This window comes from Lathamus discolor, chromosome 6 (genome assembly GCF_037157495.1).
Source record: "Lathamus discolor isolate bLatDis1 chromosome 6, bLatDis1.hap1, whole genome shotgun sequence".
NCBI lineage: Eukaryota > Metazoa > Chordata > Aves > Psittaciformes > Psittacidae > Lathamus > Lathamus discolor.
In genome coordinates, this window is record NC_088889.1 from 90,955,848 (window position 1) to 90,970,506 (window position 14,659).

Below are 14,659 nucleotides of genomic sequence, written 5' to 3' on the forward strand. Positions count from 1 at the left end.
ACCTTTTCCTAAAGAGCTGACCAACTCTGAGCACAAATCCCTCTGTAAGCAACAGCTTATTTCCAGGTTATGAACTTCTTCCTTTTAAAGAAATATAAATCAGGCTTGTATTTTAACTAGCTCAACAAATGAAATCACTAACAAGAGAGCAAACAGACTGTTAACAGGCTGCTTTGACTTGGAAACATCTCCGCAACTATTTCATTGCTGAAGGCTAAGCAATAAAGCACAGCAGGAAATTCCCCAGGTCCCTCCTCCAAATACCAGCAAACCTTTTTTTTTCTGAATTAAAGGAAAAGAATGATGTGATCAACATCATTTAAACATTTATTGGTGGGGAAGGAAAGCAAACATAAATGATATATTTTTCCTTACTTGATCTTTCCTTGATGTATGAAATGTAGATATATGGTTGTGTAGGACTTCAACAAAGCCATTTTCAGTAGTTCCTATTCATGTCTTTTCTCCCTCCCTCCCAAATGTCAACAAGGAAATATTCTCATGAAATAAGAAACGGAGCATTGATAAACAGGAGGCCCAATGATGGAGATTCCAATCACTAGCTCAGCGCTACACTGACCAGGGAACAGATCTGTAAAGCACAGAGGGTTTGAAATCTTTTTGATAGCAAATCTGTGAAGCATTTCTGTAAAATGATGCATTACCCACTCAACATTTTATCCCACCTTGTGCTAAATGCATCCAAAGGTAACAGCTGAAAATGAGCAGGGTTTTTCCAACAACTTCCATACAAATTGTGTCTGTGCAGAACTGGTGGGAGCACAGCACTTAATGTCAGGCAGAGACTCCAAAGCCTTTCAGATAGGCCTGGAAGGGACACGATGTGGTGAAGTACAGCTGGTTCTAGGGACAGGAGCTGCTAAGGAGAAATGTCCTATGCTACAACAGCTGAAAGGGAAGAGGAATAGGGACAGGAGGCAAAAGCCTCCAACACAAGATATCTGAAGATGATATTTTGTTCTCCCTCCATCTGTTCCATACATTTGTTTGCATTAAACAAAACAGTCCTATTTTTTACTTGACCTGCAGGACATGAAGAGGTGAAAAGTGCCAGAGGATACAAACTTCCCATTCTAGAGTGCATTGTCCACAATGGGAGACTTACCCTGTGGCCTCAAACCCACCACCAGCATGATGGCATCAAGGCAAAAAGAAGAGGAAAAGCAAGTCTGTGCTGCTGCCCTCTGACTTTTCAACCTCTCACTCCTGCAAACAGCTTCCCAAGGCCGCTGTGTCTCAGACGCTGGATGCGTGTGTGCTTCAGCGGGTCATACCCGCCAGACTAGAGGATGAATTGGCCCGAAGCTTTATCTGCACTAATTCACCTTTCCAAGGGGTGGGAGACTCAGCCCTGAAGTTGATGCCATGCTGGACCATTGCCCAGGAGCTGTGTCACCATCCTCATGTGCTTACAAGCCTGTAGCTCACCAAGAGTCAAAGCAGAGCTGCTCAATGTCCCCTCAGGATGGAAGAGCAGGGGCAAGGCCTGGGCTGATGTACTCACCCTGGTGCAAAGCGTGCAAATACTCCTGGAAAGAGGTGAGTAAATCCTTCCTCAATATAGGCTTACAAGCATGCGACAGGTGTTAAAACATGTAAATATGATACGGATGTGTTCTACTTCAGTTGCAGGAGTTGGAATGGAGTTATCGGCTTGTTTGCTTTTAAATCACGCTGGTGATCGTATCACTGTGCTGGAGATAACGCTGAGGCGCCCTTCTTCCCCATGGCAGGTAGGGGAGCTACAGGAAACCTGCAGAGGGGCTTAGACAAGGGCCTGTAGGGACAGGCCAAGGGGAATGGCTTGAACCTGCCCGAGGGGAGACTGAGCTGACCTCTTAGGCAGAAGCTCTTCCCTGTGAGGGTGCTGAGGCGCTGGCACAGGGTGCCCAGAGAAGCTGTGGCTGCCCCATCCCTGGCAGTGCTCAAGGCCAGGTTGGACACAGGGGCTTGGAGCAAGCTGCTCCAGTGGAAGGGGTCCCTGCTTGGAGCTGGAGGAGCTTTGAGGTCCCTTCCAACACAAACCATTCTGTGATTCTATTATATATATACGTACACAGATGTGAGGTGGGCAAGCGCCGGCGGGAGGCTCATGTCACTTCTCCTCAGAGCTCAAGAACTCTCCTCAGAAGACTCAAACCCAGAACCTGCCACTCTATTGGCAAAAGCCACCAGAAACACACACTTCGTGTGTGTGGTGTTCTCACTGCTCAACAATGAACTGCTGTAACAACGAACTGCTGTAACAACGAACTGCTTTAGCAACGAGCCTCGTCCCGCAGCCCCGGGCCCGGCCGCCCGCGGCCGCCTGAGGTAACCCGGGGCCAGTTCAAATGGCGGGCTCCCCCCCAGCCCATGGTGCACCGCGGCGCAAAGATGGCGGCGCCCAGCGAGGGCCGGCCGGGCCGCGGCGCTTCGCCGTTCCCGGGCACCGAGGGCGGCCCCTTCACGTTCCCTTTCCCCGTCCCGCACGGCGCCGCGGGCTCCGGGGCGGAGGAGCCGTCCAAGAAGCCGTGCCGAGCCTGCACGGACTTCAAGAGCTGGCTCCGCGAGCAGAGGAAGCAGGCAGCGCCGGGCGGCGGGGTGAGGCGGCGGCTTTCCCCTGCCACCCTGAGGGCGGGCTGTCGGCCTTAACCCTTGCCGAGCTGTGCACTGGGTCTCCATCCCCCAGCTGTGATGGGGCTGTGTGTCCCCCTCCTCAGGCCGTGAAGGGGCCAAGGATTCCTCTCAGTGAGAGGGTGAAGGGCGCTTCCATGTTGTCCCACTGGGTGCGAGGGGTTTGTTCCCCATCTGAACGCAGAGGGGCTCTTTCCCCACCCAGTACCACATCCCCTCCCAACCCTTTCTCCTGCTGCAGGACCTGACGGCCACAGAGGAGAAGGAGCCACCACCGAACTGTCCTTTGGACAGCGAGCAGCTGGGCCGCAGCACATGGGGCTTCCTGCACACCATGGCGGCCTATTACCCCGACCAGCCCACCGGCGCCCAGCAGAAGGACATGAGAGACTTCATCAACCTCTTCTCCAAGTTCTACCCCTGCGAGCACTGCGCTGAGGATCTGAGGGAAAGGTGAGTTGGTTTAGGGTGGTTTCTGCCTGAAACGCTGGGCTGAAGCCGTGATTTGTGTATGGGCAGCTCTTCCTGCGCTGGTAGCTCCCTGAACGGCTTCGTTCCGGTGTTGCATCCATCAGAGACGCGCTTAACTCAAAACCCAATAGCTCTTCTCGTGCTGTTAGGTTGCGTGCTGCCTCCGAGGCCTCCCCGGGGCAATTGCGTGATTGTCTGGTTCAAACGGGACTTGTGCTCAGTTGTGGAATTAGGCTGGGACTTGAAGTAATTTGGCTTTCAGGAAGCAAGTGTTTCTGTACCCCAGAAAACCCCCTTTGTTGGCAGCCTCAGCAGTGGAGGCACAAAGGGTTACACTCCTGTTACTGTCAGCTTGTTTCTTGAGGGTTTCAACTCCTCTTTTCTGGATGATGAACATGCAAAAAAACCCATTTGAAACTTGATTATTGACTTAGCAGATGCCACATGGCAAAGCAGCTGCATGGCATTTTGATGAACTCGAGTACTTCTTGCTTTTTATCATAGCTGAGCTGTTCGGTTCCTGCATCTTTTCCAGTTGACAAGAGTAGGCAGTGAATGAAATCAAGTTGCAGCCATCAGTATTTTATAGTGGAGGATTAGCTTCTGGGTTCTCTCTGGGACCTATCTTGCAGTAGCAGAGAGGTGATTCTGGCTGTGTGCTCTATGCCTGCTTTGGGAATTGAGCTTGGTGGCTATAAAGAAGTAACATTTGTTTCCTCTTCCCTGTTTGCAGATTACGTACAAATCAGCCTGATACTAGCAACAGAACTAACTTCTCCCAGTGGTTGTGTCTTCTTCATAATGAAGTGAACAGGAAACTGGGGAAAGCAGAATTTGACTGCTCTCGTGTGGATGAGCGCTGGCGAGATGGTTGGAAAGATGGGAGTTGTGATTAAGCCATAGAGACTGCTTTGCAAATCTATCAGACCAATCCAGTCTGGTGTGGAGTCACTACAGGGAGATGTGTGAGTCAGTGACTGTGGGTTTGTGTGTGTGTGACTGCTACGGCTCGTGGCAATAAAGGTAAACCAATTCTAAAAGTGGATTTGAAAAGCTCATCCTAATAATATTTTGATAACTGATGACAAAAATGTATTACCTGAAGGACTGGGGCCTCACATTTGACACAGCAATTGCCAGGAACCTGTGAAATGAAGGCACTGACAAAGTCATGGGGACTTTTTCATTGACATTTCCTTATTTTAGGGGTATTTGCTTGTTTTGTTCGTTTTCCCTGAACATGGCTGTAGAGAGCTGCCCTGTGGCATTTCATGTTTTTCTGCAGGCGTTATCCTGATAGTTTAGAAAATGCATCTGATTAATTCCGCCTTTCATTTGCTATTCATGCCGTGTTTTGCGCCAAGTCTGTACCCCCAGTTCTCTCTCTCTCTGACATCTCCAGTGCTTGTTGTTAAATTTGCATCCAGTTCCTTTGCTAAAAGGCCTGAAGGGAGGTACATTGAATTTAAATACTGAAATAATGAAGCCCAGATTTCTCCTAATTTTATTTTGCATTTGACTTATCGTGTAAGAGGATGTTGTAGAAAGGAGACTAAACCAGGGGTAGGCAACATTCATCTAATGAATGTAGTATCAGTGGGTGAAATATCTGAAGGAAATACCTGGGTGAAATTCATATGTTTTAAACTGATTGCCAATTTTCTTTGGATCTAGAAGTGCTACGTTCTACTGAACTATTTACTCTTAAAGCAGATAACCTCTTAATCTCTGCTGTGAACTTCAGTCTGTGATGAAAATAGCTTGACCCCTATATCTGTAATGAAGCATATTCAGCTCTGTTTCACATACAGCATTCCTGAGATGTGTTTTGAAGTTCTTGGTTGGGACTTGCTGACCTGGCTGATACTGTGGTGTTATCTCCTAGCTAAAAACCTCTCTAGATCAAAAGGACTTTACAAGCCCCCTACGGTATTTGAGTCCTGTGTCAGGCTGCAAGGTCAGCTTAATGTAGTGTTTATTGCACAGGGGACTCAGAGCCCCTTGGGTAGCTTCCCTCTGTAGGTACTGGTCAGCATCCATGCAATGTGTACTTTTCCTAGGTCAGCTATACTGCATCCGTGTATCGATACAGAAGTGTGAATTTCAGATTCAAGTGCAATAGCAGCATAAATGATTTAACACCCTATGCATGTAAACATGTATCTCTTGATAAAAAGAGTCAGCTAACAAAAAAAAGTCAAAAGAATTTCAAGTTCTTAGAGTAGATATTGAGATAATGCCCTTTAGTCCATTTCTGGCTGTGAAGAGTCTGAACAAACCACGACAATAGAAGGCTTTTTCCTCCTGTACTTCCTGCTGAGGCTTTCTTGTGCGTTTTAGAGCTTCCTTATTTCACGTGCTGCTGTACCTCTGTAAATTTACTCTTGCTCATAGAGTGTTACCTGGAAATACCAATGGGGCTTTTATGATAATAGCAGTGTGATAACAAGCTCCTGTTTCAGAACTTTGATCTTCAGACCTGCGTGCATAGGGCTCCTCTGATTAGAAAAGCATAAGAACTTCAGAAACGCATTTCAGTGTTTTATGGTACATTCAAGTTCTTTCAAGTCAGACCTGTTAGTAGGCAAATTTTATGGGCTAGTTATTCCTGGGAATTTTTTATGTAGTAACATTTCTAAACATGAACCCAAAGCCAATGATAAGGTACTTTGTGAAGCATTCAGTCTAGCTTATGACTTGAAGGTGTCATTTGGGTTATGAGAAATGCTTGGCTCATTTCCCTATCAGTACGTTGAGCTTAGAACAAATAAATTCCAGCCCTTGGGTTTTGTCTTTTGAGTGGTAAACTCGGTCCCCAAAGTGAAGTACGTTGGTATCCAGTTGAAGGGTGGGGAGTGAGTGAACGAGGTTTGTGGTTGGGTTTAAACCACGACACCAGTAATGGGGAGAGGACTAACAAAAAGGTTGTAACCCTCTGCTTTTGTCAGCATGATCTAAACTACCCAGTTCTATCTGAATAGTGTTAGCAGCAGGGTGTGTGGACAGGCATTTGCTTGTGGACTTGGTTGTGTTTGAGGAGGAATCTACTCATTTTACCTTCCAATCTGCCCTTGACTGTTCTCCGTGACAGTCTCATCACCTGTGGAGCAGATGATGAGATTCTTCTTTGTTTGCTTCAGTGTAGATGAGCAGGTTGGGAAAACCCCTGTCTGTTCCCTTTCCATCTTAACACTGAAAATGGGCCAGAGTGGTGAGTGGCACTTGTGTGCAAGTGCACTTGATCTCTGAGTCCTGGGAGTGCCGCTGCCTTCTGCTGGCAAGCAGTTGGTGCTGGGCAGGTGCAGGGTAACCTTCCACCATCCGCGTATCAGGAGTGCAGAGAGGAAACCAAAGGTGTATCCTGCTCAAAATCAAGGGAGCAGCTGTGGCAACATGTTTTTGTCACCTAATATTGCTCAAAGAGGTGGTAGAAGCATGCAGAAGGAAAACCCCCTTTGCCAGCATGTCCTGGCAGTGGTGCAGGGGCAGGGGAAGAGCCTTAAAGCTGAAGTTGGTGTCTTTAGTGAGTGCTTCCTAATAATGAGGCCACCCCTGTGGCTGCTGGGATGTTAATGGGGCAGTTTGTAGCTTCACTAAGTGGCCATTTGGTAAAATAGATGCTTGCACTCTCTTCTCTCATTTTTACTGCTTGCAGAAGAGCTTTGACTTAGGTGATCCTCAGGGATATCATCATCTCTGTGGGTTTGACTGTATGGGGAGGAGGGGATTTTTTTTGCTGCTCATTTGTACCGCATCTCAAGTTTTAATCTTATGTAAGGAATTCCTATTGAAGATGACTTGTATTTGTGTACAGAAAATTGTGAATTCTCTTCTAAATGCACTTGACTAAATCTAGTTTTAAAAATACCTGTAATTCAAGTGATATTTTCTGTTGATGTGAAAATAATAAAGCAACAGAGTTTATTCCTGGCTTCCCTACTGCATGAGACCTTAGGAAAAGGCATCATATTATGCTGGGGTGTCTAACCTTCTGCGTGCTGATATATTAAGGTCTGAGCTTGCTTGCTCAGCTGAGGCTGTGTGATTCTGTCGGTATTGATCAGCCAAGGTGGGGTTGCACCTGGACCTTTTCTATTGTGCTGCTCAATTGGTGCAGTTCTCAGTGTGCCAAGAAGCTACGATGATGCAGACGTTTTGTCCAGCAGGTCCTTGCCCATTAGGTGGAAGATGGGTTTCATGTGGGGACTGGTGGGGTTATTTATGCAGTTTAAGTGTTGCATGTTTTTAACAGCATTAAGGGTAGTGCTACAGTTGGGAGTAGCTCAAATCCTGAATTGGAGCAAGGTGGCAGAGGAAGGTGTACTGAAGGTGTACAGAGGAATGGTGTACTGAAGGTATACAGAGGAATGCTGCAGTGAGGGGCAGCATTTGTTAACGGGGTGTTCACCACACAACCATGCACATCCCATCCCATTTGCCAGAAGGGAGAAGCTGTTTCTTACCAGTACGAGGAGCACTTGCAAGACAAAGCGCAGTCAGGAGCTGGTGCTGCCTAAGGAGCTTGTGGGACCTTACTCAAGAGCTGCTTGTGTGCAGTAAGCACCTGGCTAACCTTCAGCTTCACAGACTCACTGGTTTTGTGCACTGGTTTGCTTTCATAGCTGAAGTTCTTTAATTCTCCTTCTTTTTCTCCTCCTCAAGAAAGTAAAGAGCAGGGAAACATGAGCGAAGTGTCCACTTCATGAATGGGAAGTGGAGTTGCTGAAGCAAGTAACAAGTGTTGATGTTGGCAGAAGCACCACTATGCCCTTAACGTTTTCCCAGGGATTAGCTGTTCCTTTGCAGTATGTTGGGTGAATAGAGTCTCCTGTTTACAGTAGGATTCTCAGGAGTTGCTTTGCTTGCATGTGTCTCTTGCTCCTGCCTGTTCCAGTCAATGTGTGATATTTCTTCCCACTGGATATTTACAGGCTTGGAGAGGGAAGGGTTTAGATTTCAGTTTGGGGTTTTTGCCCCTTCCTATCAGCATTGTTTTTCTTTTTCCCATTCCTGGAATAGCTGTTCAGGTATTTTGTCTGAATGATGGAGAGGAGCTGTTGAGGATTTTGTGGAGTCAGGAATAAGCTTCAGTAGAAACTGCCAACAAGGTTGTTTGAAGTCAACTCTTGATTTTGTAGGCTGATAGGAAATGGAATAAAGCAAACCCACAGCTAATAGTACATAGGGAAATCATCATTTAGAGCATAAAGGATTCTCAAAGGGGATGGGGATCCACACTATGGTAGCTGGAGCCCTGACCTGGACTGGTAAGTTCCACAGGGACAGGCATACCAACACCATATGCTGACTCCAGTCTGGTTGACGCAGCTCAGGTGTGTCTGCACCAATGCACAATTAGCTCCCAGTGAAGGGAGCTGAGATGCTGGTAGCTGACATGCAGCAGCATCTCCTGTGCATCAGCAAACCTGACACCACTCACAGAACCCTGGAACAAAGGGTGGCTCCTACCAGCTGAGGATAACCAGGGCTCAGTGCCCTGGTCTGTGCTGATCCCAGGGTATCTGTTGTTGCTGCCAGTTCCCAGTCTTTGTCATTATTACCCTTAACGTTTCCAGAGGTAAGGTCTAACAAGCAGCACTGGCATTTGCCAAGCACTGAAACTGTTCTGTTCCCCTTGGTGTGTGACAGTCCCATGTGCATGTACTGGGCTAGTGAAGAGTAGCTAATACAGCTCAGAAAGTTAGGCTTGCATTTGGGCTTAGAGCATCTGGCCTGGTCTAGCACTTAGATGGAGCTCCTGGTACTCAGGCCTCCTGAGTTCTGCCCCTGCTTCCCATGACCTTGCTGTGTTGTGCAGCAGAAAGGTGCCTTCTGCTTCTGCGTGTTGTGCTGTTCCAGGCTGTTGGTTTTCCTTGTGAGCACTTCCCATGCAGAGCCTCTTCCCGATCCCATGTTTTCGCTCCCATGTATCACTCACCATCATGCTGCTGGCTTGTGCTGTCGCTGCGATGTGCTTCACAGGGGTGATGCTACAGGGAGAATTTGCTTTGCATCTTAAGCGAGCGAACAGTAGAGGGCAACAAACCATGTGCTGGCTTGGTTTTCTTGTCTCCTACACTGCTCTGGAGCAAACTGCTCTGGGTACCGAATGTTTTACCTCTTGAGGGTCCCTTTCCTGGGGTTTTGGGAGGAGATTTTGGTGATTTCAGTTACTTTTCAAACTTGTGTGGTTACCTAAATGAGGGATGTGTTAGTTCTCTGCCTGCAGCTAAATTCTGCGCTTGGAAGTATAATAAAACACTTTCTGGATGTGTTTCCAGGGTGTTTCCTATCTGATCTTTAGCCCATAGCTGGTCATACATGGTGAAGTTCTGTCTTTTTTTTATCAGGTCATTAACAGATTGGAAAGGGTTTTAGTCAGGGAAGGGATCAAACCTATTTGGCGTGGTTGTCATCTGCTCTGGAGGCTGTGTAGAGGAAAGAGAGGGTTTGGAAGGAAGATCACAAGACAGTCATGACTTCAGCAAAGCTGTTCCTTTTGAGATACAGGGATGCAGCCCAGCCTTTCCACATGGGAAGAGCTAAGAAGAAATCCCATTGAATTTCATGGGAGCCTTGCTTTGAATTAGCAGATCTGTGAGGATAAAACACAGCAGACACCAGGCAGCTATTCTGTGCAGTCCCTTCAAGCTCCCATTTTTCCCAAGTCACCATGCTTTAGGTCTAAACTCAAATCCCAGTACTCAATGGTGTTGAATGGGGACTTTCCTTTCAAATGCTGAGGACAGTGAGGCAAAGCTGGGCTTTCCCTGCTTCTTCCGTCCTTGACATCTGGCCCAAGCTGTCAGGAATGTGGAAAAGTGGATTCTGACTGTGCCTCATGTCACGCTTCTTGGATGGGGTCAAAGATATGCAAGGCATCTAAGACAAGGCCTATACAGCTGGAGTCTTGAGAGATCAACATTCAGTTTGTTCTCGGTCATAAGCTTCTTGCTGGGCTCCAGGTAAGTCACTTCATCTTCTGTAGCTACACTTCCACTTCTGCAAAATGGGGATAAAAATAGCACTTTCAACAGCCTTTGTGTGTATCTCATGTAGATGAAAATCTCTCTCAGAGAGGCTATTTTAATGTGCTTGTACTGCACACTATTGGGCCTGAGATTGTTTCCCATAATAAAATCACTCAATCAATCCCAGAAATCTCCTTTACGTCAGGTTACGTCTTTCTTTTGAACCTGAGGAGCCATTTGGTACTTGCTGTGTTGAGAAATGAAGTGTCTCTTACATTTAGGCTATATTCACCACAAATAACCACATTCATTACACAACCATCACGGCCCTTATTTCCTCAAGAAATTACACTGTGGGTCTGGCTCTGTGCTGTAAAATAAGCAGAAATGAGAGTAACAAAAGGTATGAAATGGGAAAGCACCTCTGGCGGCCAAGCTTGATGTAGCTCAGATGAGAGCTGCAGAAGCTCTGCATGTCAGAGCATGGCTCGAGCTGCTGAGAGGCTGCCTCGTGTCAGCTCTGCTCACATTACCACCCCTGCTCAGTGCAGGCAGCAGATAACAAGTACTGAACTCCACTTGTTGGTCAGGCCCTACATGGTGTGACTTGCTGCTGTGGTCCGAAGGAGGTCCCTTTGGAAAACAGGGATCTGCCTTCCCATCCCTGTAGCTCCTCCCAGGGTGTTGTGCACCTTTGTGCAGCCCAGTGCCTGACAGGGTTAGCTTACTGGTTTGCCAGAAACCCCAAACTTTTCATGCTATAACAAGCAGCAAAGAGTAAGTTTGCCAGATGAGACTTCAAGCTCACGATTGCACCACTGGGAAGCATTTTAAAATCCTTTGGGGTTTTGTTCAGTTTGGGCCTTATGCAAGTACTGGAATACTGACTCTTCAGTTCAAAACAGCTGCTGTCTCGGTGAAGTGAATTCTGTCACGCAAATCTCTCCCCAGTGATTCCACTTAGCAAAGTTTTCTTCATTCTTTTCCTTGCATTCTTATCATGCATTTATACTTGTGCCAAATCCCACTTGAGAAATGGCTGCATTTCAGAAGTGGATGAGTAACCAGCTAATAAATGATCTTCCAGATATTTTGGGATCTCTTAGGGTGGAAGGCATTAAGTAGCTTTCTAGCGATAGCGTGCTCAGGTTGCTGATCAGGAAGTCCCTTCTCTCTGCTGCTGGGCACTGTGCATTTCTAATCACCCCTAAATGTTTCCATCAACTCTCTTGTTGTTCTAGAGACTAATTGCTGAAAGCAATGTTTAGCCAAGCTCCAGGAAAGCATTTCAGAGTAACAACTAAGTGAGCATCTAGCAAAGTCCTGTTTCAAGCGTGCTGCCTGGGGAATGTGAAGGACAAGCTGTTTTACCACCTATGCCTGTGCAGAAGACAGTATTGGACCTCGTGGAGCTGCTGAAGTCAGTGGGCTGTAAAGCCTGGCTGGAGCCTGGCTGGCTCCCTTGCGCCGTGTGCTGCACAGAGCCTGTGTTCTGTGAAGCTGGATTGCTTCGTACCAATACACTGTCAAAGCTGTCCTGAGAGCAGAGCAGTTTCACATCACTGTTTGGTTTCAGAGATGCTCAGTAGAAAGTGGGGCGGATGGTTTTGTCTGATAAATCAGGAGCATCCCATTGCTACCATGGAGAAAATGTGGTCAGTCTTGATAAAGATATCATAGAATCAACTGGGTTGGAAAAGCCCTGTAAGCTCACCCAGTCCAACCATTCCTCAGCACTGCCAAGGCCACCACTAACCCATGGCACTGAGGCCTCGTCTCCACAGTGTGTGAGCACTTGCAGGGCCGGTGCCTGCAGCCCTGCCCTGGGCAGCCTGTTCCAATGCCTGAGCACCCTCTGGGGCAGGAATTGTTCCTCAGCTCCATCTAAACCTGCCCTGGTGCAGCTTGAGGCCGGTTCCTCTTGTCCCATCCCTTGTTCCTTGGGAGCAGAGCCCAGCCCCTCCTGGCTCCATCCTCCTGTCAGGCACTTGTAGGGAGCAACCAGGTCACCCCCGAGCCTTCTCTTCTCCATCTGACCCCCCCAGGTCCCTCAGCCGTTCCCCATCACACTTGGGCTCCAGGCCCTGCACCAGCTCCATTCCCTTCTCTGGCCCTGCTCTAGCCCCTCAATGTCTCTCCTGTAGTGAGGAGCTCAGAAGTGAGCTCAGGATTCAAGGTGTGAATCATATTAACTCATCTTGCTCATTACTGGGTTTCCTATGGGCCAGATCCTGACCCTGGCAGCACTGGGACTGTGAAGCCTCAGCCATCTGCTTGGGGATTTGAGCAGATACGTTGTGCTTCCCTGAGCAGTGCCAGCATTGCTTACAACAGGTAACCTGGTCAGCTTCTGTGAATTGCTTATATTCAGCCATATGGCTTTGAAAATCACTGCTTTTATAGAGCTGGTTGAAATCAGCCCTTAGCTGAGTGTGTGGGGCTGACTCCATCAGGCTTTGAAGGAGGAGAAAGCCCCTGTTGTCTCCTCAGGGTTGTCATGACCATGTGCTTATCCCTGGATAAAAAGCCCATTGCTTTTTTGTGTTGGAGACAAGGATGAGGAAGTCAGGGGGGGCTACAAGGAGTAGGAGGCAAAGCCTTGTTTTCCTTACCCTTAATGAAACTGATGTAAAATCAAACCATGCAGAGATCTCAGGCACTTGTCTGTGTGCTGCTCTGTTTGCTCCCTGTCACTGAAATCCAGGGGGAATGGCAAATGCAGGCAGAACTTGTGCAAACGTTCTGGAAAGTGCCATTTCCAAACGCTGTTCTTTTCCCCCCCATTTGATGGGGAAAACGTTCAGGTTGTAATATCCTTTCCCATTATTGGCTGGCTCTGTGTATCTGTTGGCTTATTTGCAGCAAGAGGAAGTGAAACAGAGCTACAGTTTGTGTGGAGGCTTGAGATAGCTGCTGTGCTTTATCTGCACTGTGGCAGGGGAGGAGAGCTCGCATGACATGAGAAGTAATTGTGGAAGTGGTGCTGCACGCAGCAAAGTTGGAGAGCTGGACCTTGAAAGAGGATGAGTTCAGAAGTGGGGATTTCAGTGGGGATCTTGCCTAGTGCATCAGTGTCATGCACTGAAGTGTCTAAACCAGATCTCTCTATGGAAACGGATGTGATTTGTTCTATGGGAGCATCTAAAAGGTTGAGGTGGTGTCTTGGTCCCTTGTGATTTTGCACTGTTTGAAATAGGCTTGTTCCAGTCAGGACAGAGGGGCTGGACAAGACATTTCAGAGAGGGGCAGGATTGAAGTGTCTTCCCCAATGTCATCAGGAAACCAAGAACAGACCCGGTTCTTTTCTTGGTTTCCTGGTCTCTGTGGTTCCTTGTGCGGTGGCCCCAGGAGCACACCACTCTCCTGCTATGTCCTACCACACAGCTTTCCTAATGCCAATACTTTTCCAAGGGTCTATCCATAGCCTTTTACATATGTGAGCTGCTGATGTTGCACAAGCCCAGCTGGGATGTGTGGGGTGGTCGTGAGTGTATAGGAAACCCATTCTGGGGTTTGCTGAGCCCAGCACAGACGGGGCAACCTCAGCATCACATACAGCTCTGGGCTGATGGGTGCAGGATGATGTGCTCTCAAAGCAAGAAAGTGATTTTTGAGGACATTGGAACAGCTGCTTCTAAACTGCTAAACCTGTATAAAGACCTCGCCTATGGTAATCCCTTCGAGTTAATAACAGTCTTTGTGCTTAACCTGCAATTCAGGCATGGGCTGGCGATGCTCTGATTCTGGGATGCAATCCTTGGCCAGCCTCATGAGACATCTTGCCAGAAGAACCCAGGAGGGACCAAGCTGGCATTCTCTTGGTGGCCATTTCTCATTTGCATTGTACAATGTGATTGCTTCTGGGCTGGTGACATTGAGGAGTGAAAGGCTGAATTCTGCTTTTCCTGCTGAGCGTCAGAAATAGATCTGGAGAGATGATGACTCACCTGTAATTGAGAGAAACTGAATGGCATCATCATGAGCCTTAACAGTTAAAGCCTGATTCCACCTGCCAGAAAGAACAGACTGACAGAGCTGCTGAAGGCCAAAAGGAGCTGGAGACAGGGCCCAGCACATGGGAATCCTTCACTTGGTTAGTGCATTGCATGTGAGGGGCTTAACACGCCTGTTACACACGTGTCCCGTGTGATGTGGCAGCAGCACGGGCCCCTGCACGAAGGGATGGGGAGGTATGGATGGAGCAGAGCTGTAATGGAGCCACAAGAAGCCCCCAGCCCCAAGGCCTGCACCGTGCATGCGTACTCCTCCCTGTGACTTTCCCTGCAGTTCCCGGCCGGAGCAGAGATGATGTCAGAGTTGTCATGGCATCGGTATCTATGGAACCGGGATCATCATCACGGTGCTACGAAAACCTCACTCAGGAGCTGGTCCTGGAGCTGGGGGGGGGAACTCCCTTTGCTGTAATTGAGGGTTTCCCTCGGCAAGGTTCCTCTCTTTTTCCTCCTTCCTACTGGAAGAGGGAGTGGGGATGGGGCTCGGCCTCCTCCTGTCCCAGGACAGCTCTGGGTGCCTCCTTTCCTGCATGAGGAAAGCAAAAGCTTCAGCCCCACCAGCCTTCA

The 14,659-nt window shown here is 48.1% G+C and overlaps 1 protein-coding gene across 1 annotated transcript; it reads left to right on the top strand.

Annotated features, from left to right (window-relative positions):
• The first annotated feature begins 2,357 nt into the window (after nucleotides 1–2,357).
• On the top strand, nucleotides 2,358–4,151 carry GFER (growth factor, augmenter of liver regeneration). The gene is made up of 3 exons (XM_065684883.1): nucleotides 2,358–2,604; nucleotides 2,879–3,090; nucleotides 3,842–4,151. The coding sequence occupies exons 1-3, from the start codon at nucleotides 2,377–2,379 to the stop codon at nucleotides 4,002–4,004; spliced, it is 603 nt and encodes a 200-aa protein (XP_065540955.1). The 5' UTR covers nucleotides 2,358–2,376; the 3' UTR covers nucleotides 4,005–4,151.
• The last annotated feature ends 10,508 nt before the right edge of the window (nucleotides 4,152–14,659 follow it).

Bases quoted from the DNA above. Each gene is read 5' to 3' on its own strand.
- GFER (XM_065684883.1), top strand. From the start codon at position 2,377: ATGGTGCACCGCGGCGCAAAGATGGCGGCGCCCAGCGAGGGCCGGCCG. The intron at 2,605-2,878 runs GTGAGGCGGCGG...CTCCTGCTGCAG, and splicing joins AGGCAGCGCCGGGCGGCGGG to GACCTGACGGCCACAGAGGA. The intron at 3,091-3,841 runs GTGAGTTGGTTT...CCCTGTTTGCAG, and splicing joins GCTGAGGATCTGAGGGAAAG to ATTACGTACAAATCAGCCTG.